We start from the raw sequence: 25,086 nt of genomic DNA, 5'->3' as shown, positions 1-25,086 counted from the left end.
AGAGAGAGAGAGAGCAGCTGAAATTCATCACAGACATGAATAAGGAAGAGTGCAGATAAAACCAGAATCTCCTGCTGTGAAACAGCTATATTTAGACATCATGAAGTCTGAGGATCAATATGTCACTGGTAGATGAAATATCACCTGCAACACTGGAACACCTGAGTGGAAATTAAGCTTATTTATTTTAGATAATATTTCCAGATTTGTGTAAATATTCTCCAGTTTCTATGGTCTAGATTTCTGTAAATCTTTTCTAGTGTCTATATTTCTGTAAAATTTCTCTAGTGTCCATGTTTTAGATTTCTGTAGAGTCTCTAGGGTCCAGATTTCTGTACATTTTCTTTAGTGTCCAGATTCCTGTAATAAAAATCCAGCATCCCAATTTCCTTTTCATTTTTTTCTGACTGATATGAAAGTTTTTTTTTATTTCTTGACTGCTTTTTAAATAATAAATGTATGTTTTCATCATTATGTAGTTATTTTAGTCCTAAACAAACTCATTTTAAACCAATTCACGTCGTGCTTATATAAAATATGGAATAATATGATAAGTTAAAGTAAACATTATTTTAAAATAAATAATTTTTTTTAAATAATCTAATTGTAAAATTTACTTTAAAAAGTTGAAATATTGCTTGTTAGAAATCAGAAACTCCAGTAAACAATCCTAATTGACTCAGTTAGTTCTTTTAATTGGAAAATAAAGCTCATAAAGGAGTAAATGCATGCTTTTTATCTACTGTATATAATATTACTTATTATTATTATTATTGTAAAAAAAAAAAAAAAAAAAGGGAAGTTAAAGAATCCCTGCTAATCAGACTCGCTAGAATAGACGCCGGACTGTTGGTGCGTGACGTCATCAAACCGCGACCGGCTCCAACATGGCCGCGTCCTTCAGCGGCGTGTTGTGTTTCTAGCACGAATCCATGTCATGTCATGAGAGCGTAAGGTGAAGTTAACGATGAACTTACTTTGTTCATGGTGAAAGGAAACTGGGGATCTACAGATCATGGAGAAAAAGGAGTTTATCGCATCGCTTGTGGTAATAATACAACATTTATGTCTGTCTTTGGATCTTCTTCTAATGTATAATTTGCTGTAGTAATGTTGTTATTCCTCCTGCTTCTGTTTTATATAATCTAAAATTATTTAAATGTATTTGTTTATTTGCTTGTTTTTTTTAAATCTGATTTGGATTTAATATATATAATGTGTTGGGTCTTTCAGCTCTTTTTTTATTATTATTTTGACTATACCATCTTATTGTAAATATAAACAGGACCAGTCAAATGTTTGGTCACACCTATTCCTTCAGTGTTTTTTATTATTGTAACATTAAACTTTGATCCCGAAGACATCCAAACTATGAAAGAACACGTATGGAATGATATGTGGTAGGTTTATTGCCTATAAGTAAGTTCCTTATAATTGTTTATATCAGGGATGAACAAACCAGCGAATACTGTGGAAAAATCCCTAAGATGGTATGAGAAAACCACTTTTTTCAGCTTTGCAGCTTTGCAACCAGCCTCATCAGGTAGTCACCCTGAATGACCTTCCAACAATCTTGAAGCAGATCCCAAATGTGTTGAGTGCTTGTTGGCTGCTCTTCCTTCACTCTTTGGTTTAGTGTGTCCCAAACCATCTTACCTGGTTTTAGATTGGGTGATTGTGGAGGACAAGTCTCCACAATGTGTTTGGGGTCATTTTCCTGTTGGAAAATACATAATGGTTCCAATATGTCCAGATGGGATGGGATGTCATGTTACTGCAAAATGCTGTGGTAGCCATGCTGGTTATGTGTGCCCTCTATTTTGACTAAATCACCAACAGTGTCACCAGCAAAGTATTGTATACTAAAAAAAACCACGATCGTAACAGCTCTACGGTTTATCCAATTATTAAAGCTATTGGGACGGATTGTCAGATCCATTCAACATGTTCTTGATGTGTAAATTGCCCCTGGGAAGTGGGGATTGGGGCAAAACTTATTTCAAGTGCCTGTGATCTTTCCTGAACAGTCCTGAATACGGCTGACAAACTTTATTTTCTTTTTGTAACACATTTTAGATTAACAGTAAAGTATTTCCTGTAGAGTTTCTTTAACTCTGTTTAATATTATGTAAAAAAAAAAACCCAAAAAAACCAAACACAAATAGACCCAGTGAACATATTCAATAAAATTTTTTTTAAAAGTTTCTAAGTAATTATCCTCTCTTTTTTTATATTGTTTGTTTTTGATTGTTTGTTTTGTTTTTCTATTTGCAACATAGAAAATAAGATTTTTAAATCTTTCTTTCTTTCTTTCTTTCTTTCTTTCTTTCTTTCTTTCTTTCTTTCTTTCTTTCTTTCTTTCTCAGTTTGTTCAGAATGGAAGCTATATATAGTTTATATATACTTTACATAGTTTATTCAAGCAAAATCTGTGCATGTGTATATATATGTAAATATATATTTGTGTGTATGTGTATATTATCTATCTATCTATCTATCTATCTATCTATCTATCTATCTATCTATCTATCTATCTATCTATCTATCTATCTATCGTTATTTTGGTTCTTTTAGTTTCACTGGAATTTGATCCATTTACTGATCGACTTTAATGACACATCCCCCATGTGTCATTAAAGTCAATCAGTAAATCGATCAGGGGGTGGGCATCTGGGACAGATCCTTGGTTCCAAGCACGTAAATCTGGTTCATCTCCCCTTGTTTTCCTTCTGCAATTTTGTGAAAACGTCTCACTTCTATATTTTCTGTCTCCCAGGCTGGAGGTTGTGCAGGCATGTGCGTAGACCTCACCCTCTTCCCCCTGGACACCATTAAGACTCGTTTACAGAGTCAGCAGGGCTTCCACAAGGCCGGGGGCTTCAGGGGCATCTACGCCGGTGTGCCTTCTGCTGCCATAGGATCTTTTCCAAACGGTAAATTTCACGAGATTTTTCTGTAACTCGCAAGACCCAAAAAACAAGAAGAGTCTCTCTGTGTGAGCTCATGTAGTAAATTGTGGATGTGTATATGTTGGGTTCTAGCCGCTGCCTTCTTCGTCACGTATGAAAGCACCAAGTCGGTGCTCTCCAGCTGTTTCTCTGCACCCATGGCTCCGGTTACACACATGATCGCGGCGTCGCTCGGAGAAATCGTACGTTTCCTCTTTCTCCACTTTTCTGTTCTTCTTACAGTCATTTAGACACCAGGGGGATTAATGTTCCTGTCTGGGTCATTTAATAAATGTAGAGCTTGTGTTCTAAATTGTAAAAAAAAAAAAATAAATCAAAGTTGCTCTTCCTGTTCTTTGAGGACAATAAACTCTGACAGAATCAGTGAGCTAAAATAATGAAGATAATGTGCTACAGTTATGATCCACACTATTGAATTCACATTACATTTAAATATGTATTTGTTCTACAAAATGTTCTACAAAACTGTTCTACTTATTTCAGCGGACATTAACAAATATCTTCATTCCATCCTTCATTCATTCACGTCTTTGATATGCTGAATTGTCAGTATTCCACCTTTTCAGAGAGAAATTTGAAGCTGAATACAGAACGTTAAAGAATCAATAGCCGCTAACCAGGAAGTGTATAATATATAATATGTATTATATATAATGCCTCCCCACACCTACACATTCCCATGATGCAACACTCCTGATATAGTTTGTGTAAAATAGTTTTAGGTTGTATGTATATAGTGAGCAGTAATGAAGCTGGTGCTGGTTTGAATACGAGTTGAGGACGGGGTCAGCCCTCACTTTAACCCGTTGCCTGTTTCACAGGGACTCAGGCACTTCAAAGCGCGGATTTAGCGGCGCAGAGCCGAGTCTGTATCTCTGTGTGCTGTGAAGGAGCTTCTCCAAATCCTGTAATCTAAGGTGTTAGGGATTAAAGCCCCTGAACTCTTCCCGAGAGCGAGACGAATGCGTTTCATCAGGAGGAAAACGAGGTCGTCTCGCAGTCTTCGCCAAAAAAAAAAGCGTTAGGTTTGTTTGTAGCACTCACTATTGGACTTTCCACATTATACAGAGAATATTATCATGTCTGCTTCTTTCTCACTTGACCTGAATGTTGGCTGAACTGTAGCTCTGGGATTTCTACAAAACTTTAACGGGCTCTGCGCTGCCTACCATGTTGATCAAAAGCAGGCCGAGTTCTGCACTTTAGAGCTTCAGAGACTGAACTCTTCTCCTCTGAACTTACTGCAGAAGTCACAAAAAACTTCGGTAATGGTGGGGGGTTTGATTGTTTTTTCTGTAATTTAAAACAAAGTTTTGCGGCCCGTTTCATTCTAGTAGTTGCGTCTCTGACCTTTTCTTATACTTTTAATAATACTCATAATTATTTAACTAATTATAAGACCAATTATATTTAATAGCCAGTTAGTTAAAATATTTAATAATAATAATAATAATAATAATAATAATATTAATAATAGGTTATTCAATTAAAATTCAGCTCGATTGTATTTCCAGAGAACAAAAATAAAAAAGTGATAATTAATAATCTGGAGGAGGTGATGAGCAAGAATATAAAAGAAAATATGTAATTAATTGTGTAAAATTATAAATAGGAATTTTAATTAAAATACATTGTTTTTGTATGTAGTGTATTTACTTTTTTTAGTAATAATTGTAATATATATTTCAATGTATAGAGGTTAATCAGTGAGGGAAGGGGTTACTCGGCGGTAAAGATTTTGGACTTCTGATCAGAAGGTCGTGAGTTTAAAACCCATTCCCACTAAGATGACACTGCTGGGTCTTTAAACAAGTCCTTAACCCTCAGCTGCTGAGTTGTATGAATGAAAGAAGAGAAGGCATGAGAGAGTAGGAAATAAGTGGAAAGAGAAAGTAAAAGAGTAGTATTTGACAGGTCCTTGGCTTGGCGGGAAAGAAGGATGAAAGGAGAGAAACAAGAAAAGCAAAGGTGAAAAGAAGAGAAAGGAAGAGAGGAGGGAATGGGAGAGGAGAAACTGAATAGTGGATGAAAGGATGGTGTGAGTGTAGGAAAGGGGTGAATAAGAAAGGAAAGACACAGGAAGGCAGGTGCAAAGTGAGAGGAAAATTGAGGAATAGAAAGAAGCAATAAGGGACGGTAAAAAAAAACCCCCAAAGGCCCAATGAGTGAGCAGAAATGAGAGAGGTGGGAAATAGGCAGAACAGCAGTTTAAGTAACGGAGGTGTAAATTGCCTGGGCAGGAAGGAGGGAGGAAAAAATGGGTGGTGAAAGGAAGTAAGAAATTAAAGGAAAGGCAAGAGAATGTAGGAAATGGGAGAATAAGGAAGTAGAGTGAGAAACAGAGGAAGGAAGACAAAGGCCAACCAGATTGCAGTATGCAAATGAAGGGCTGGTCTAATAGGTAACAGTGGGCGGGGCAAATTATATATTCGTGGCTTTCAACATCATATTTGCGCTAAGGCTCTTGGTGTGTGTGTGTGTGTGTGTGTGTCTCCACATTAAAGAATGCCCTGGATGATAGGCTGTGTCAGGTATAGAGCAGGCCGTTATCTAGCCATTACGTGAGATTTATCTTCATTCCCGATCGCACGGCGTTCCCTCCACAAGCTCATTTGTCAAGCCGACGGATTCCCGAGCGTGGAGAGGAAATATACCTTGTGCCCGTCTCACCTCGAAAGACTCGCTGGCATCCGCCCAACGTGCCACAGTGTATACGCCCCACCTCGACCCGGAGTGAGCGGCGGCAGCGCGTGATTTATCACTCGGAAAAGCGCCTCCCGAATTCAGTCACCCAGCACGTAGAGGCGTCCGGACCGCGGGGGTCAAAGTGTAGGCAGATGATCCAAATATGAACTGGCAGATGGAAAATGTTATGTGTCTGCATAAGTAATGGCGCTATTACAGCCCAAGCGGAGGCTGTCGTGGTTAGATATTGCTTTTTCTTTTCTTTTCCATTAGCAGATGGATGCTCGAAGGCAGCGCTGCCCCCTCAGGGAGAGCTGCAGGTGAGGTAGAATAGATTTTTTTTGGTTCTTGTTTTTAAGAGCAGCACCTTGCAGGAGCTGGTGGTGTCTGTTGGAACGTCGAGTGGCACCGAGTCTTTCGTTTGCGTCTCTCGGAATGCAGGATGCGATCTGGGAGACGGGGACCTACGCTTCAGGCTGATCTTATTCCTCGCTTCTTATTGCCTGACGTCTCGTCGTTTTATTTTTGAGACAAGAACCCGTAGATTGGAAAAACATATCCAGTGCACAATCAGTTTTATTTTTTCCAAAAGTGTGAGACAAGAAAAAAAATAAATGAATAAGGCAAACTACTTGAATAGCAAATAAGACATAAAAAGGAAGAGGAGAAGAAGGAAGGAGAAAGATAAAGTAATTCCAAGAAGGATATGTGAAGGAAGGTGGAAGGCAAAAGAGGGAATGAGGGAAGGAGAGATAGAAGAAGGAACTAGGGTGAAAGTAAAGAATGATGGTGGGGGGAAAAAGGTAAACAATTCAGAAAGGAGAGTGTGAGTTCGAGAAGCAATGATGAGATGGAGGAAAGAAGGAAGGAGAAAAACAAAGGAGGTATGGAGAAGCGAAGGAGTGAAGTGGTGGAAAGGGGCGAGAAAGTAGAGTGAAAGAAGAGAGACGGATGAATGAAGCGAAATGGAAAAGTAAGGTGAAGAGAAGGAATTAATGAGTGAGAGGGAGGAAAACAGGAAAGGAGGAAAAAATGATGAAAGGAAGGACAGAAAGAAAGGAATGGAGAGAAAGGAAGAAGAGATGATCGGGAAAAACAAGGAAGGAAAGTAATAAATGGAGGATGGAAGAAGAGATCCAGGGACGATGGGTAGAAGGGGAGAAGAGAATGAAGGGTGGAAAAAAGGCAGAAGAAAAACTGAAACACAACAGAGAAAAGGAGTGAAGGAATGAGAGAGATAGGAGATATGTAGAAAAACGGATAAAGGGGGGAATGAGGGGCAGCCAGGAAGGAGAGAGAAAGAAAATAGGGAAAGAAGGAATATATCGATCACTTGAACTTGGAGACCCAAACCTGCAGCCAGCTCCATGAAGATCTGCTTCACATGGGTTGCAGTGGAAGATCTCCTGAGAGGAGAACACCTTTGGGATTAGTGTGATTGCTGACTCCACAAATCTCCACAAAATCTAGTGGAACATCTTCCCAGAAGAGTGAAGCTTCTTATAACAGCAGATGGAGACATGTGGAATGAGGTGTTCAAAAAAAGCACATACCCACCATATGTTCAAGTGTCCACCAAACTTTTGTCCGTAGAGACAGAAATTGTCTTTATAAAGACAAGAAACTCCTTTCAGCTCTTCGTCACTCAGCATCTTCCTTCCTCGTGGGCCACTTTGTTTGCTCCAGTATGAAGTGCGAAGTCCTGTCAGATATCCGGCGTCTAATTATTGCTGCTGAGAGTAAATAAAGATGAATCGCTGCATAATTCATCATCCAGTAAAGAGTGTTGCAGTTTATTGCCTGCACAACAGCCATTCTTTCTCCTTATGCCTTTTTTAACGGTAAAAAATAATAATTTTTTTTTTTTTTTAGAGTCGCCAAATTATTGATTATTATTGTTTTTATGCCAGGAACAAGGAAATCTCACCAATCTGGCAACCCGGGTCCTCCTTTTGAGCCACTTCACAGCTTTGTGCAAATGATTCAGAAATAAACAATGGCTCTAATTTATTTGATGTATTATAATACCCCTCAGGAGTAGCTTTGAAATTGCCTTTCATCCCAACCCACCCCTAACCAGCCCCTACCCCCCCCCCCCCCCACACCCGGCTTTCAATTAAAGCACGGATTGCTTGTCATATCCACTTCCCTTCCTGTTTAGCGCCGTCATTATTGATCCTTCCGAGGACTAAAAGGAAGAGACGTGATGCACGGCGCCTCGTAAAACAACGACTCGGACGGTAACGAGCTTGAGGACGTCTTCTGACAGCTTGTTCGAACCGACGTGCAGTGGATGCGTCAGGCCACAGAGTGGCGCTCTCGCTACATGGAAGTGTAATTTCATGCCTTTTAAGATCTCAGGTGTTTGGTTTATTCTGGTGTGATGTGAGAGATTGGAGATATGTGGATGGATTGGTGGACTGAATGAAGAATTGGTTAGGTGGTGGATGATTTGGTGTACTGGTCAGTTGGTATGATGATGGACTGGTGGATGTACTGGTGGAGTGGTGTTTGTATTGGTTATTGCATGAGGACTGGTGGGTTGGTGGACTGGTGGGTGGATTAAAGATTTGGTGGATTACTGGACTGGTGTTTGGTTTGGTTGACTGTTATATGGACGGGTGGATGGATTGATGGACATAAATAAAAGCACCCTCTTAAAAGAGCACAAGTTGAGTCATAGTCTAAAAATGTGAGATCCCCGGATTTGACAATTGTAATTGAATCTGTTTACATGTTTATTTTCAATTCATTTAAACCTGTGACACACCTTTATAACCAGTCCTTCATCATCTCGTATTTTCTGAAAGTCTTTGAGGCTCTTCGAATGGTCCGATTGCATACGGTATACAGTGTTAAGTACAGGTGGTCAATGCATCATGAAGATCTCCTGTGAATGAAAAGCACTAGGTGATTGATGGGGAAGTTAAGTACGTGATATTTTCATGTGTGTTGTCTTGTCTCCCACGTGCAGGTTGCATGTCTGATCCGAGTCCCAACCGAAGTGGTGAAGCAGAGAACCCAGGCCTCCCCGTCTCTCCACACACACCACGTCCTGCTAGCCACTTTGCGTGAAGAGGTGTGTGTACACGCATTAACACACACACACACACACACACACACACTGTTTCTTTCTCTCTTATTTAATAGATACTTACAGACACCATACACAATATCCATATATATTCCTTACTTTTATTGTTATATATGCATGTTATTTTGGTGTGCAGGGGGTTTGGGGGCTCTACAGAGGATTTGGCAGCGCAGTACTCCGAGAGGTAAGAATTCCCATTTACTTATTTTTGTCTAATATCCACATATACCAGTCCTGAGACTTTTTACATAATGTAATTGCGTGTCATGGTTTCCTCAAAAGTTCCTAAATGCACACACCAAGTTGCAAAACTGAGAAAAGCAATCAACCAAAAAGTTTTGTATCCTGGAGTATTGATTAATTTGCTCACGTGGGAGCCCCCGCAGGCTCCTTTTCACCGAGGTCTGATCTCTGTTTTCGTTTTTACACTCATCCTGTATTAGAAGTGTGTCTAATTAATTAGAAATGAGAAAAAGACGGGCCGAGAGGTGAAATTAAGCAGCTTCGTGATAAGGTCTCCCTGTGATACAGATCACTCGTCTTTTTAGCTCTGACTTGTGCTCACGCGCCCTTTGACGAATCCTGGTGCGCGGTGTGGTAATGCTTTAATGAAGGCTGACAGAGAGGTACACTTTTCCATTCTCTTTCAAAAGCGAGAGAGAGAGAGAGAGAGAAAAAGAGAGAGAGAGAGAGAGAGAGAGATTGGACTTTATCATGTCACAGTAACAAGTATAAAAAGAGAACTTTTGGTCTACATGAAGGTGACTTTTCGTGTGTGTGTGTGTGTGTGTGTGTGTGTGTGTGTGTGTGTGTGTGTGTGTGTGTGTGTGTGTGTGTGTGGCTTGGTTGGGTGGATATGTGTGCATACACTCCCACACCGCCGGTGATCTTGTACCTATTTTCCGCCTCGCTTAACCCACAATATTCCATCTGGACATGCCGTTTGGGGCAAGGGACGGCACGGCTGTGTGATTTCTCCGGAGCTTTCAGAATAAATGAATACATTTGGATGGTAGCGGAACGATTTCCCAGCATGCCGCAGGCTCGGGGCGAGAAGCCGCTGGGATCGTCCTGACGATGGACAGTGACGTGTGTCACAGAGCTCATTTTTCAGGCCTGTCAAGTTTGTTTAATCTGAATGTCTTTAATTAGAGTAGCTTTCATTTGGTTAATTGATAAAGGAGGTTTCTGTCTGCATCCAGCAAGCAGTGCTAACCTGGGATCAGTCTGAAAGGCCAGACCAAGATTATTCAGGTAGACATGATGTTACATAATTGTGGGCCGTTTGTTTCTTGTCCAGTTGATCGGTACTGATGAAGATCTCAAGATAGGGATGGATGGACGTATGGGTGGATAGACAGACCACAGCTGAACTACATCTGGAATGATTGATTGAATGGGTTGGATAGATGGATGGACTGATGGCTGGTTAGGTAGTCCACAGCTCGGATGGATGGATGGATGGATGGATGGATGGATAGACAGACCACAGCTTCCAAGGATGAATAGTTGAACAACATCTGGAATGCATGGTTTAGTGGATGGCTGGGTCGATGGATGGATGGATGGATGGATGGATGGATGGATAATCTGATTGTGGAATGTGTAATTATTATGATGGAGTAGATGGATAATTATGGATGGATGGATGGATAGAAAGGCAACAGCTTCAAAGGTTTAATAGCTGAACTACATCTGGGATGGATAGATGGATGGATGGGTAGATGTACTAATCGATGGGGTGTATAGGTAAGCTGGGAGAAAAGTAACTTTTTAAGACGTGGTTTGCTCAACACAATATCGTTGGTGCTAGATGAATGGATTGAGTGAATTGATGGTGAATTGATGTTGTAAAGTGGGATTCAGTGGGTCAGTTGCCAGATTATACATAACATAGATGGAAACACATTAATTAATACAGTAGCCCAGACAGCACAGTGGTGTAAGTACTGATAGTTGTTTTATTAAATGACTGGTATGAATTCTATTGGCTGATGATGCTGAAGTTTTCCAGGGTAACTTGTGAAATATTGCAGTTCGATTGAGATTCAGAGATTGTTCAGTTCTTTATCATGCCAATAGAGGGCAGAATAGGCTTAACCCTGAGAGGCGATAAGGATCAGCTGGAAAGCCCTCTGGATCGATACCAACTTTAAAAAATAAAGCTAATTAATCTAATGGGTCACCAGGAGTTGAATGCTAATTATGCCTGCATCGATGAACTTTTGTTTTCTTTGCCGTTTTCAAAGTGAGTTGCTTGGAGCTTTGGTAAAGGAGAGAACTTTCTTGAGTTGTAATGAATCCGAGCATTAGACAAAAGGGAGAGGCGATATCGGAGCCGCGGCATTCAGGAAAGCCGGCCATGATTAATACGAAAGTCTTCTTGTCCCGATCTCTTCATACCTGTGTGAGTTAGCAAGGCTCTGCCCCGCAGCGCTTGAACTGATCAGACGTTAGGATAAGAAAGGAGGGAGAGGAGAGGAGAGGAGCTGGCAGCACTAACTCTTAAAGAATGTTGTTATGAAACACCTCAGCCTGGAGCGCTGGTCCTGCCAGAAATTATCCTGAACCACAGTCCAAAACTCCACAAAATCATACATGATTCGTTTATGATTACACTGCTGGCTTACGCAGCGAGGCTTCTGACATGAACGAGACGTGATTTGCTTTTTTTTTTTTCCTCCACTACTTTATTAGGGTCTTAGTGACTTGCTTTGAGTTTATTTCAGGATCTGAAATATGTCTAAAGAAACAAAATGGTGATTTATATCATGATGGTATGATTTAAGGGGAATAACCCATTTGAAAGGTAAAGTTTGTTTGGTAAACAGGTAGAGTGGAATTGGGTGGGTATAATATAATTTAAAATAATTAATAAAACCTTTTTGATTTGTATTTTTTCCATTGTTTTGATGGTCTTCAGTTTTTCACCACATTTTAGTAGGTACCTTGTTTTTGAAGTCACGGTTCGGTTCACAGTTTGGGGAAGAAATGCAAAACGCAAAACATAAAATTGCTTGTCTTATTTTATTATTGTTGTTTTGTTTTTTTTAACGTGTGAACATTGACAGTTTGCATTTTTAAAAACTTTTAAATTTTGGTAAAAAAAAAAAAAAAGTGGGTTTAAAAATAAATAAATAAATAAATAAATGTATGTACACTTTTTTATAATATTGATTAAATAATCAATAAAATAGGCACAAATTAAATGGATTAAATGAATGAAAATGTTTTATTAAATGTTTAATTAAATCACAATTGTGTAATACAGATGTGTATATATAAAAAAACTTTTTTTTATTTCCTAAATATCTGCTCTACTTAACAGTTCTACTTATTTTAGTATACTTTAACAAACGTCTGCATTTTACGAAACACGCAATAGTTATTTATTATTCATTCAATTTACTCTTAAATGAATTCCTTCCTTTCATCATGAATTAAGATATAAATGCTTAATAAACGTTCCTGAGCTCTTGGTGGAATGAAGACATGCCGAATGGGCCGTGAATAATCGGAGAGAAAATACGTATTAATAAAAGAAACGGCTGGTCACATGAGATCCTCTAAACCCGAGTTGTACTGAGGTGGAATAGTTTTTCCAGGCACATGGCTGTCAAATCAATCGAGTGTCCTACGCTGAATAATGAACCAAATATCAGGTTTGTGTGTTTGGTTTCGGGATTGCAGTCGAGTGTGTTCTTTAAATCAGCAGTGTATGGGGGAGGGATAGTTTAATTTCCTTGTGAAGATGGTGACATTTATCATCTCTCACATGGAAACTATTAGTTGTACAGAGATGAGCTCGCATCCTCCATCCCCCAATGGCTAGCTGACCCTCAGGCCAGGTCACCCAGAGGGGGTTAAAGCCCAGCTGAGGACAATTTTCCTAAATTGCCCCCGTGTTTGTTCACCTGCAGTTTTTTTTTTTTTTTTTTTGGCAACAGGTGGAAGAATGCGTTTTTTGCTCTTGATGAGGGTTTAACCATGTTGTAGCAGCATATATTTTTTTTTATAGGTAATAGTGGTAAAAGGGGACATGAAATCCACGGTTTGGTACCTACCTCGGTTTTTAAGTCGGTTAAATTTCGCTACGGTTAGAGGAAAGAAATGCAAAACCTAAAATTGCAGGTCGTTTTTTTTTGTTTTTTGTTTTTTTTTTATTAATGCAGTTTATTATTATTAACATTTGTAAACAGTTAAAATTTTTTTGAAACAATTTGAAATCAAATGCCTGTTTGGTTTAAATAAAACAATAAAATGTATAAAAATGTAATATATTTTTATAAAAGAATCTAAAAATAATAAATCCAATGAATGCAAAACGCTTTATTTTGATTACGTTGATTGAGTAATCAATGAAATTGATTCAATAAAATGAAACAAATGGAAAAATGCAATTCTAGAATTTGTTTAACAAATGTGTTAATTTCAGAAACATACAAGATTTATTTATTTATTTATTTGTTCATTACATTTATTTACTTTTTTCATTCTTCGTACGTTTCCTAAATCGATATGCGGAATCGGCAGGAATTTTTCAAAAGTTTTAAAGAAATTCTTGAAGCTGTATATAAAACACAAAATAATCCATATTCTTAGACCGTCTTAATAACGTTGGCGATGAAAGGAAGTGGCAGCGAGGGAACGAATCGCGGCATAACAAATCGTGTTTCTGGTAGGAAATGAGTTGCCACAGTGACACTGCGCTCAAAGTGGCACTTGATACATTCGTGAGGGAAAATCAGATTTGAACTATGTTCCACATATAAAACAAGAAAAAATACGTGTACGGTTCTATTAGCTGGTCACGTTTTAATGTTGGGATTGTATTAGCATGCTGCAGTTCAGTAGAATTTCTCAAATCTGTCTGGTCAGCAGGTTTGTTTCAAAGCAATTAGTTTCTTGCGTCTTCACAATAACCTCTGCATAGAGACGTCTTCAAAGTCCTGTTTTTTTTTGGTCTTACGAACTACAAGAGGTACATGGCTGTCTGTGGAGACAGGAACTAACCTCTTCAACGTGCTTCCACTGCCACTATACACATGTAAAAGGTGTCTTTCTTCAAACATGTCGTTCTGAAAACAATGTCGATCTCCCACGTCAATTGTTTTCATTAAGTGTAATAAAATGAAACTCACCTAATATTTTAGGAATTCAAATCAAATATACTATACAAGTTATTGCACATGTACCAATTATTATTATTAATGCATAGAAAGTTTGGCACATAATATAAAGATATTAATATAATACAGATTATAGTACAGATAAGATGTATAATCATTATACAGATTGTTATATAATACAGGTTATATACAGATAATACAAGATATTATACAATAACTATATATTATAGAGCAGCTGTGTAGCACTCAGAGGGAGGAGTTATATGGTTTGATTGCCACAGGCAGGAATGATCTCCTGTGGTGCTCTGTGGTGCGTTGTTGTTGTTGGAGTCTGTTTCTGAACATACTCCTCAGTACAGTATACTGTATGTTTGCTGTACACAAGCACACTTCTCTTCCCAGCACCAACTGGGTGGTGTACACGTGTCTTTACATTTGTGTGTTTGTATCCAGTGACCCGTCCTGCCCTTTGTTTAACTTGCAACATGGCAGATCTCCATGTTTTGTTTTGTCTTTTTTCCATACACGTGTTATATGACTGAAAAGTTTACACTGTGCGCCGAGGCATGACTGAGTTGCCCCTGTCCTCAGGGTCCTCATAAAGAAGCTGTGGGAAAAAAAATTAAGTAATGTGTAGACATACTGTGTATTTTTATATATATATATATATAAAACATAATTTAAATATAAAAATATAATATAAATATAATAATGCTATATTTGTATAGACATGAAGTGACATTTTAGCATCATGACCCCTTCATGGATTCAGCTTTGTATTCGTCTTGAGTTTGTATCGGGCTAGTTAGTGAGAATGGTTGTAGGTCGGACCCTGGCTTCATTCCATCTCTAGTGAAAGACTGTTGACTCGTATTCACTGGTTCTTCCTCAGACATTGATGAACCTGGAGTTTATGGTTTGGATTTTGGAGGGTTAAAGATGAACGGGTTGATGGATTCCCCCAGCGGTCCCCCCTGCTGTCTTCTACACTGACTTATGTGGTTTCTTCGTACGTCGCTCCGATAACTGATGAGTGCGATTCTTTTAACAGATTCTATCCATTCCTGCATCCAGACCTCAGCGCAGTCTCTAAATCTGCACCAGGCCTTCAGAGAGACTCGATAACTTTAGTGTAATTGCCAGTGAAGACGAGAAACGAATGAGGGATTGGGTGGAGGATATCGTGCGCATGCATAGTTGACGGATCGGTTGGAATGCTTTAGTTTGTGTGTTTCTAAAATGCTTGATGTGACAAAATGTGTGTGTAGTGTGTTTTTGTGTGTGTGTAATACCCAGCTTGGTATCTGTGTGTATAGGGTAAGTAAAAAACAGACAAAAACCCCACAATGAATGAGCACCAGCATTTATTTTCTTCAAAGAAATCAAGATGTGTGGATGTGCGACTATGTGAATTCCAGAACTGTGTGTGTGTATGAATTCCGTGAGCACTTTGAGAGGGTCGTTCTTGTTGCACTCTCGACCCTCTCAGAGGGACGAGCTTTGGCAGGTCTGCTGGTGTGTGTTCTGTGAAGGATCAGAGCTCTGAGCTCACAGTTTTCACCGACCCAGACGTTACACACACACCGATGCAAACACATAGCCCGGTTACGGAATGCACGCATGCGCGGTCGGTGTATGAGTAAAAGGTGAACAGCTGCATACTCTGGGCAGGTTTCTTTTCCGCATTGGCGGAAAGTGATAACTTTATTTTCCATAAAAAGAAAACAATGTTTGATTATTGCATTTTTACAACACCATTGTACTGTGTATGCAAAAGTTTCAAAACAAACAACCCTCTTGTCGCTAAATTATCTACATTTACACCCTATCGCCCTCAAAATTCGCCTGCACAGCAATAACGCGCTCCCAGGGTTCCTGCCAATTCTGGAACGTGTCCTGGAAGTCTACTGCGATTCGCGTTGGATTTTCCCAACAGTGTCAAAATGGCGAGCTTTGAGCCGGATCACCATCTTCGGGAAAAGGGCGACGTCCGTAGGCGCCAAAGCTGGCAAGTAGGGCAGGTTGCGGAAGTGAGATCACAGTGCTACCGGCGAGAAACACGTCTGAGAAGAGCTCAGTGGCAGAGTGCGCACGTGGTCAGAATAGCAGACATGGTCAGAATAGCACCAGTTTCACAGGATGATGTCTTTTCACACTCCGACTAATGAAGGTCGGTGCACCCTGTGACTGTGCGTGCAGCCTTGTGCTGCCATCTGTTGGCATATTAGAAAACTAGTCTTAAAACTTTTAAATACCAGCTCGTATATGCTGTCCCAATGATTTGACTTATAATCCACTATTGGTTGACCTCTGGTAAAGCACAGAAAATTATCACATACTTTTACCTCCAGTCCGTACGTCGTTTGATGTAGAAATAGTGCTTACAAGTAGCTTTACAAGTAGATTTCCCTATTTCCTTATCTTTATCTGTAATCTCTTGTAGTAAAGCCACTGACATGGCCCTGAACGTCATACATCCCTGCATGGAAAATTCCAAAAATACCACTCGTGGCAGCATACATCTGCAAATATCTGAGTGACTCATTACCTGTCAGTGTTCCAGTTATGGTATATCATAAATGCTTGATTTTCACCCCCCTGCACATCAAAAGACTTACGAATTTGCTTGCTGATGATACCAGAATCTGAAAAGGGTTTACTTTTAGTGCGTCATTTGGCGCAGAACCCAAGGCAAGGCACTTTTATTCATTTTTAAAGTACCATTAAACCAAGAAAAGTTTGTTGAACCAAATTCTGTACACCACTTCAATTCAAGATAGAAAAAAAAAACCCAGTCTGCTGCTACTATACAAGAAATTATTGACTAGCCTGAAATCAGATGTCCAGACTGTAAACGGCAGAACCGTTCGGGTCATGAGGACAGAGCTATAATTCATTCCCATGGCCCGGTGACGTGCACTACAAAGACGGATCTTTTGCCAAGTCTCAGGCAGCTCAATGACTCTGTTGATTGTTGTTTTGTTTTCCTTTTTTTTCCCTGTTTGTCTTGGCTTGTAGACGAAGCCCTCAGCACGACCCTCAATTTCAGGCTTCGGTGTTTGCCTGGGCAGATTATGTCATGAGCTAAAACCCAAACACAGATCCGGCGCTGTAAACCTCCAGCGATCCCAAATTTCCCATTCTGGCCGCAGTCGAAGGTCACGCATCTCTGTTCAGACGATTGTATTCTAGATGATGCCAAGTCATTTTCCCAATGTTGCCAAGTCATGTTTTTCCTCTTTTTTTTTCTTTTTTTTTTCTTTTTTCTTTTCATTGTCCCGGAATGGTGTGTTCGGGAACCCAAAGCTTGCGGTTCCTAATTAGCATCCCTTGCAAGGTCGCGGTGCTTCCCACAATTTTATGCATGTTTGTCGTAGTTGGAGCACGAAAGCTGCCTGACTCACCCCCCAGCATGTGTTTTTAATATGAGACAGAGGGGCAGAATAACCGAAAGGGAGAGGAAAGCGACTGGTGGGGAGGGGATGGGTTGTCTCGCCTGCCTTGCAGACCCGTGACCTGACCAGGAATTTGCCTCCAAGGAGAAACATCTTGGTGCTAAATAAACAAAAACATCCAGTCTGTATTTTTTTTTTCTCCAAACTTTGACATCGCTCTCAATTTGCATTTTTATCAATGATACCAGCTAACCCCCTGCGCATGTAAAGTCTGTTTATAGAGATCTTTGGCTGGACAGTACAAGACTCCAGTACAGTAACGGATCCATGATTATTTTTTTCTTTCCACCGCTGTAATGTACTGAATTTGTTTGCTCATTTTCCTTGGTAGCAAAAACACCAAACAGGAATATTTAGCTGGAACAAAAAATAGTTGGCCAAATGCCAGGGCCATGGGCTTAGTTAGTTAAAGTGTGAATGCCTTGTAAACAGTAGATCCTGGGTCAAAAGCCCAGCCGTGCCTGATGCAAATTCAAATTCAACTTGAATGCTTTCTTGAGAGGTGGTAAGCACATCGGTAAAGATTTTGGACTTTAGACCGGAAGGCCACAAGTTCAAATCCCACCACCAAGCTGCCATTGCTGGGCCCTCGAACAAGGCCTTGCTTGGTTGCTCTGGATGAGGGAACCAAATGCCGTAACTGTAAATTATATCATGACCCCAAACTACCATTTGAAATGGACACAGGTACGCAATTTGGGTATGCATAGGTCCAGGAACTCTACTGCACCATTCTATACTTTTTCATTGTACAAGGCATGGTAACTTGCAAGGTACCCCCAAGGTGGCATTCTTTATACCTTGCACATGCATCTTTCTGGAAACTGAACGATTATCTTAAAGCCTGTGTAAGAACCCTGGGATAGTCTTAGATATGGAGCAACTTGCGCAGAAGCATTGCAACAGGCAATCCCGATGATTTGTTCCAGCTCATACCAAAGCATTTGCAAAAATCATGCCCTGGAAAGGGATAAGAAGACGGAAAGAGTCGAGAAAATCCACGTTTCCATAGACTGTAGAAGATTTCTAAACATGAACCTCCTCTGCCATAAATTTCACAGAACAAATTGGCAATTTCCGCCAACTGGCAGAAGACAAAGTTAACTATTGTGTTTGAGGAGACGCACAGACAGAAGCTTGAAGATTTGTTGCAACATGTCACAGCCTGAGGAGCTGCGAAGAATCAAAGCACTTTAAGTGAGTCATCTCATATAGATGCTCTGATATTGCAAAGACGGGACTGACAGTGATGTAAGGCGCAATGTTAAGGGCGCGGTGGGGGGGGTTCTAAAGCTGTTTTATGAATTCCAAGTTATTTACATTTGTTGGATTCTCATGTGAAATATATTCAAATGTCCTTCTCCTTCCGGGTTTGTATGGGTTTCAGAAGTTTTTTTTTCAAGTATTGCCATTCATGAAGTCATGAATTTCTTGTATGGGCACTTCTCCAGTAAGAGCAAGAACACACATATCACTGTGCTTCAATCGGTTACAGAAGTCGGCGAAAAACGTCTCCAATGACTTGTTTTTTTGGATGGGAGGGAAGGACCACCTTGTTCACTACTTACAGTATGGAAACGTCGTTCTATGGTTCCTACTGCTGTTCTTGGTGTTCAATTTCAGACTCGGGATCTGATTCTGGATCAAAGCTATAGTTTATAGTCATATAAGACTATGTCATTGCTGTTTTATTAATCGTGATGTTGCAGCTCGCAGACGATCGCTACTCTTTAGCTCCGCCCACACTACACCTCCAGCGGTTTTCGAAAAGAAGCGTAAAGCTGTTGTGCTCTTTTTATAAATCTTAACAAAATAAAGACTCTTCACAGATATGAAGGACGTAATGCTACTCAAGGTCCTAATAAACACAAGATTGGCCAAAACTGTGTCATGTCCCATTAAACAGGTAAATACCTCACACTGTCCTAAATGAACAGTAAATAAGTTGAAGCTTTCAGCAAAATACCGATCAACACCTTCACCTCACCTAACTTCACCTATAGTCCTGAGGTAAAGGTTGTGACCGAAACCATATGACAACTGGGGTTTCTCCTCCAGGCTTCTTGGCTGATTTACCACAGGAAGCCAATTGGTGTAGTTGGAGTCTTTTAAGGGATACCCTTCAGTCATTTTCTATTAGAGCTGTGTCCCAATAGACACGGAGCTTGAGGTTTTTCTTTTCTTTTTTTTCTGGCATCGAAATGTCCGGGAATTCCTCAGGAGGTATTGGAATCTCTGTTTAAGGATGGAGAAGTCTGAGCAGACCTTTTCACTGCAATCCTGATTGGGAACTGTACGTTTTTGGTTTGTTTGTTTGAAATGTCCTCTGGTGGTTGTATTTGGCAAAAATACAAGCCTCAGCCATAAAGAGAACTTGAATTGAATTGTGAATCGAGAACGAGAGCGCGGTTAGAGTGTGTGTGTGTGTGTGTGTGTAAGTACTCGTGCGAGATTGCTTGTCCCATGAAAAAGTGACAGCCTTATAAAAAGTGTGAGGTTAACCTCTAATTACAGGGTGCAGCTCTCTTCCTCACACTTCACTGTGATTTATTTCTTGTACTTTCTCCACTGCTTTCTATCGCCTTATCTCTTTAAATCCATCGCTGTTTATCTTCTGCCCTTGTCTCACTCTCTGTCTCTCTCTTTCTCTCTGTGGTGATTCCCTCGTACCCCTTGCGGCTGTGTACGTAGGCTCGGCACCCCTCGTCAACATCACTCGCGGAGTAATTGCTCCAAATGGTACTTAATGCATTCGCTTCATCTCGACATGCAAGCTCAATTATCTTCCATTATCTCAACCGCCTTGCACTCTCGCCTCGCGGGCTAATTACTAGCGCTCTCACTGGAGCACATCACCCAAGGCACTTTAGTTACCGCAACAAGCAGCGAGCGCTACGGCGGATTAAACCGTGGGTCGCGTTACGCATCGCGTTACGCACCAACACTCCGATTAATTTAACCACTTAAAAAAACGACCGCGCTCGCAGATGTTAACGGAGTTATCGATTGAGGATACGATTCGCTAATAAATATGCTGATGAATTATAATTACGGAATTACAGTCCGGTCTGGCCTCAGGTCAGACGTCCAGACTGTATATGCCTGAGCAGTCTGGCTATATTTCATTCCCAGGGCCCTCTGACGTGCACTACAAAGACAGATGCAGGTCCCTCAATAGCTTTGTTGATTGCTGTTTTGTTTTTCTTTTTCCCCCACTGATTAGCTCGGCACGCTGATGAAACTCGACCTCATACTTTTAAGGTCTCTGTGTCTGGCTGTGAGAAACCCAAACACACTAGAGTTTTTGGTCAATTGCTATATAGCAGTGCTCTGATTATGTCCCGTCTTGTCTCTTCTCTTTTCTTTCTTGTCTCTTATCTTTGTGTCACTTCTGGTCTCATCTAATGTCTTCTCTTCTCCTTCCATTCTAGTGTTGTGTTGTTCTCTTTTCTTCTCTTTTCCCTTCTCCTTCATCATATCAGTCTATGCTCTCTGTTCTCCTACCTTCTCTTTCCTCACATCTGTCACGTTTGTCCTGCTTCCATCTTTTTGCTGCCTTCTTTTTCTTCTTCATCTCACTCTTTTTTTTTCTTTCCTGTTCCTCTATCTTCCCTCCTAAACATACTTTCTCTTGCTCATTATTCTCTTCTTCTCTCGTAAAGCTTTCCATCTTCCCCACAGCTGTCAGCACTAATTGCAAAGGCATCATGGGGTCAAAGGAGCGGCGTATAAATTGTATTCATCGGCTCGCAAAAAACAGATTCTCTCATGAGATCATGCTGGACGGGAGAGATCTCCTCACACTCGCCGGCCTAGAGCGTATTTTGTGTGTGTGTGTGTGTGTGTGTGTTCCACTTATAGATGAGTTGTATAGAAATGCGTATGTCCTAGCGTTTCCTGAGCGAAGCAGAAACATGGCAGTATCTCGTTAAGGAGCAGGGACGTCTTGAGAGCCTCACCCCCGGAAACCCCCATATGGTGCGAATATTATGGGATGTTTCTTGGAAGTGCATCGCTCACATGGATGGAATTGCACTCTTGAATGTTTGCCAAGGTGCTGATTCGTGATTCTGAACAGTTTCACCCTCCTCCTTCTCCTCACTACAACCCCCCGCACGCACACACGCACACACGCACACACGCACACACACACACACACACACACACACACACATTCTCTCTTACTGGTTTTTACGGCATGTATTAATGTCTTTGGAGTGATTTCGCCCCTCTAAGACGAGATGGGAATGAAACACCAGCTATTCCGGATCTCCACGCCAGCTTGTTTAAACATATTGTGTGTGTGTGTGTGTGTGTGTGTGTTTGTTTGCACTGCATGGCAGCTTTGTCAGGTTTATTTAACAATCCAGGAAGGAGTCTCCAGTGTCAAGGTAAAGAGTAAAGTGCTTTTTTCACTGCTATGATCCTATTTGGTAAAAAAAATACCCTCGTGTTTAATTTTACATTTGCACCTTATACTGTATAATTTGTAGTATAATAAATAAATCTAATGATAAATAAATTTCTCTAATAAATCTATTAATCGGATTGTAAAACTGTATGTTTTGGGTTATAATGTAACAGCATATAATTGGACCTAAAGGATGTTCATTTTTGTTTTATTTGTATATTATATATGTTTAATAATGAACATGGTCTCAAAGCAGCTTTTCAGAGATAAAGAGGTTCTAAAGTTGTATACGAGAATGCACAAGTTTGTTCCTTCTTCTTCTACTTCTTCTTTTGGCTTCTCCCGTTAGGGGGCGCCACGGCGGATCATCCGTCTCCATACCCCTCTGTCCTTTACATCTGCCTCTACCTGCATGTCTTCCCTCACCACATCCATAGACGTCTTCCTCCTCTTCTTCAGTAGCCTAATTTCCACCGGTACATTTGTAAATTTGTCCCTAATGAGCAGACCAGTGGCGACGATGGCAAAGAAAAGCTCCCTGAGACGGCATTAGGGAGGAACCAGACTAAAAAAGGAACCCGTCTTCATCTGGGTGGACCCGAATGTCCATTCGTAACAGTTCCATTATTGTTGAGGAGTTCAGTTCAGTGACAGTTCATGCACCCTGTGGTCCTGAACCACTGTAGTAGACGGTTGATATTAAATATTGATATTAAATTCCAAAAATTGAGCCACAATCCAGCATGGTGGATTGAACTTCGCTCAAATAAATCGCAGCTCAAATAAACTTTTTTCATATTAGGACATACGACATTAATAACAGCTACGTCCAACCAGTGTGCAGAACCATGTAGAAGTGCTTGGCTTGCTTCATCTCTTTCTTCTTTCCTTTTCATTCCCTCGTTATCTCTTTTTCCTCCGTCCTTTCGTTTTCCGCTCGCATCCCAGCGTGCACTCTGAGCCAAACCCTTCTCGCGATTGATTATTTTTAGTTTATTTATTTTAGAGTTTACATGGTTTATTTGTAGATCGATGTGCTAATCTGTTTTCCCAGACCTGCGACAGATCCGCTCCGTTTAACGGTTGAGGGTCGAGAAGCCGTGCGTTAGTGGCGTTTATCGATCGTTTCCTGCTAGAAGAGAAGAGAAGAGCGATGTTACAGTTGATTTTGTCAAGACATACTGTACCTCTGCGAGCGTTTCTCCGTCTGAACGCGCACACACACACACACACACACACACACACCTTGCACCTGTGAAGAGGCTCATAAATCACCACAGTGACAAACTGGTTTATCTGCGTGTCTCGCCTCGGCCACGACGGCTCTCTTTGCATATCAATTCTCCGAATCCGTCTCCCTCGCTTTCCCTTTGATTTATTCGCCGGTGCTCTCTTAATTAACTCCATTCTTCATCACATAGCAGCTGTCACCTGGCGACTTGGCAACGCGAACACGCGCATACCAGCGGCTGACTGATCGGGTCTAGTTTTGTGCGGCGGATGCACCCATCCCTGCAGCTGCGCTTTAGACGCATTCATCTCAAGCGAGGAAAGTGGGTGGAAGAGAACGAGAGGTGCGTATATTGGATTCCGTCGCAAGAAACCTCGCCGGGGCGGTGAGGGAAATCTATTCACACCCTTCCAGAAGATAAACGTGAGGCCTGTTTGGAGCATTTCATCCGTTTGTCCATCCTTGGATCCCACTTCATGAAGAGTTTGAACATTGGACTTTTCAGCTACTCAATAAAAGAACATTCTGCTGTTTCTCCTTCATTGAACATTTTAAGGCTCTGGCAGGTGGAACTTGGTGTTTGGTCTATAATGATCTCAGATATTGAGCTATTTTTTAAGTTGCTCTCGAGCTTCTGGTTCCACAACTTCAACTGACTGTAGAAGACTGTAGAAAGGACGTTACTCATAATCGCAAACCTCCGGTGCCCATTGTATTTCTCTCTTTCCGTGTTTTGTATTGTTTTTCTGATTTATAAACACACTCTTGATATCACCCAAATGAGGATGGGTTTCCCTTTCGAGTCTGGTTCCTGGTATCAAATACGACCTTTACGTATGTCAGGAATCCAAAATGTGTCATCGAAGAAAATACTAGAATACCTACGGAACGTGAAATTGAAGGCCTCCATATAACTACTGAACACATACCTTTAGTCAAAATTCATCATACCCACCTTGATCCAATGATTCAACAAACAAACAATGGACACTGTCCTAAAGCAAAGAGGTTCTAATGTTGGAACGTTTAGTACCTTATAAGGTGATCCGTGATGAGTCAGCCAGTGGCGACTGTGGAAAGGAAAAACTTGCTGAGGTGGTATGAAGACGACACCTTGAGAGGAACCAGATTCAAAAAAGGGAAACCCATCCTCATCTGTGTATGAGCCGCTGTGGCTGTTAATATTAATTACAATCCAGATTTATCTTCATCGTTCTTGAGTTGCTCAGTATCTCATTGGTTAGGGTTCTTTTGAAACTTACGGTTTTAAATTCAAATCCCAGGAGCAGATATGAGGTCCTTTTCAATTCTGAACTTCTCAGTTCTGCGGCTTAGCAAGCTCTAAACCAGATGTTTAAATAAACGAAAGCGTGAAGCCTAAAGCGCTCACGGGCATGCGGTTACTGAAAACGAATCAGTACGGGGCGATTTATACACACGTTTTGTTTGTAACTTGGGACCGTGTCTTTTGAAAGTGTTGAAAGCCCATCAATATTAACTTCTTGCGTCGGAACCAGGCAGAATTTGCCCATAAATAGTTTCACACGGACGCCATGTCGGGTCCCAGACAACGCTGCGGAGCAGACGGCTCGGAGGACCATTTAGCAGGCCATAAAATTGGGATTAGACATTAATCTGTGGGTTTCCTGGCCATGGCACTCTTTGAATAAACCCACCCACGCACACGTGTGGCTCAGCCCTCGCGCCCTGCTTGCGGCCTTCCTGTTCGCGTTTGCGGCTTCATCCTCAAACCACCGCGGCCACACGACGTACGCTTTCCTTCAGAGTGCAGTGTGACATCGAATTTCCAAAATAACGTCTTATCCAGATTCGACTTTGTAAAGATGATTTTTCAGCAATGTGGAATTATCTTTTCATTCTTTCATTCCGGTCGTTTTTTTTTTTTTTTTTTTTCCACCGTTAGCTTCATCGCCAATGGCACGGATTCGACTCGTTCTTTCAGACGGAGCAAAATATAATTATGGAAAATAATGAAAAATAATTACACCCCCCCGCCCCCCCTTTCACTTTGTCTAGCTCAGCGTTTCTGCCTTTTTTTTTTTTCCTTTTTCCTTTCACTCCGTCTTGCTTTCTTGTCAGTTATGAGCTCTC

At 40.8% G+C, this 25,086-nt stretch overlaps 1 protein-coding gene across 1 annotated transcript in view; it reads left to right on the top strand.

Annotated features, from left to right (window-relative positions):
- The first annotated feature begins 861 nt into the window (after positions 1-861).
- Positions 862-25,086, top strand: part of slc25a26 (solute carrier family 25 member 26) — a 39,278-nt gene continuing 15,053 nt past the window's right edge. Inside the window, exons 1-5 of the mRNA XM_083533489.1 lie at positions 862-1,048; positions 2,777-2,933; positions 3,042-3,151; positions 8,629-8,733; positions 8,885-8,932. Coding sequence (XP_083389615.1) covers positions 1,016-1,048; positions 2,777-2,933; positions 3,042-3,151; positions 8,629-8,733; positions 8,885-8,932 — 453 coding nt within the window. The 5' untranslated portion in view covers positions 862-1,015. The remainder of the gene's footprint in view (positions 1,049-2,776; positions 2,934-3,041; positions 3,152-8,628; positions 8,734-8,884; positions 8,933-25,086) is intronic.

The sequence above is a fragment of the Silurus aristotelis genome (genome assembly GCF_946808225.1).
Source record: "Silurus aristotelis genome assembly, chromosome: 28".
Classification (NCBI taxonomy): Eukaryota; Metazoa; Chordata; class Actinopteri; order Siluriformes; family Siluridae; genus Silurus; species Silurus aristotelis.
This window is presented reverse-complemented; position numbering and strand designations above follow the sequence as displayed.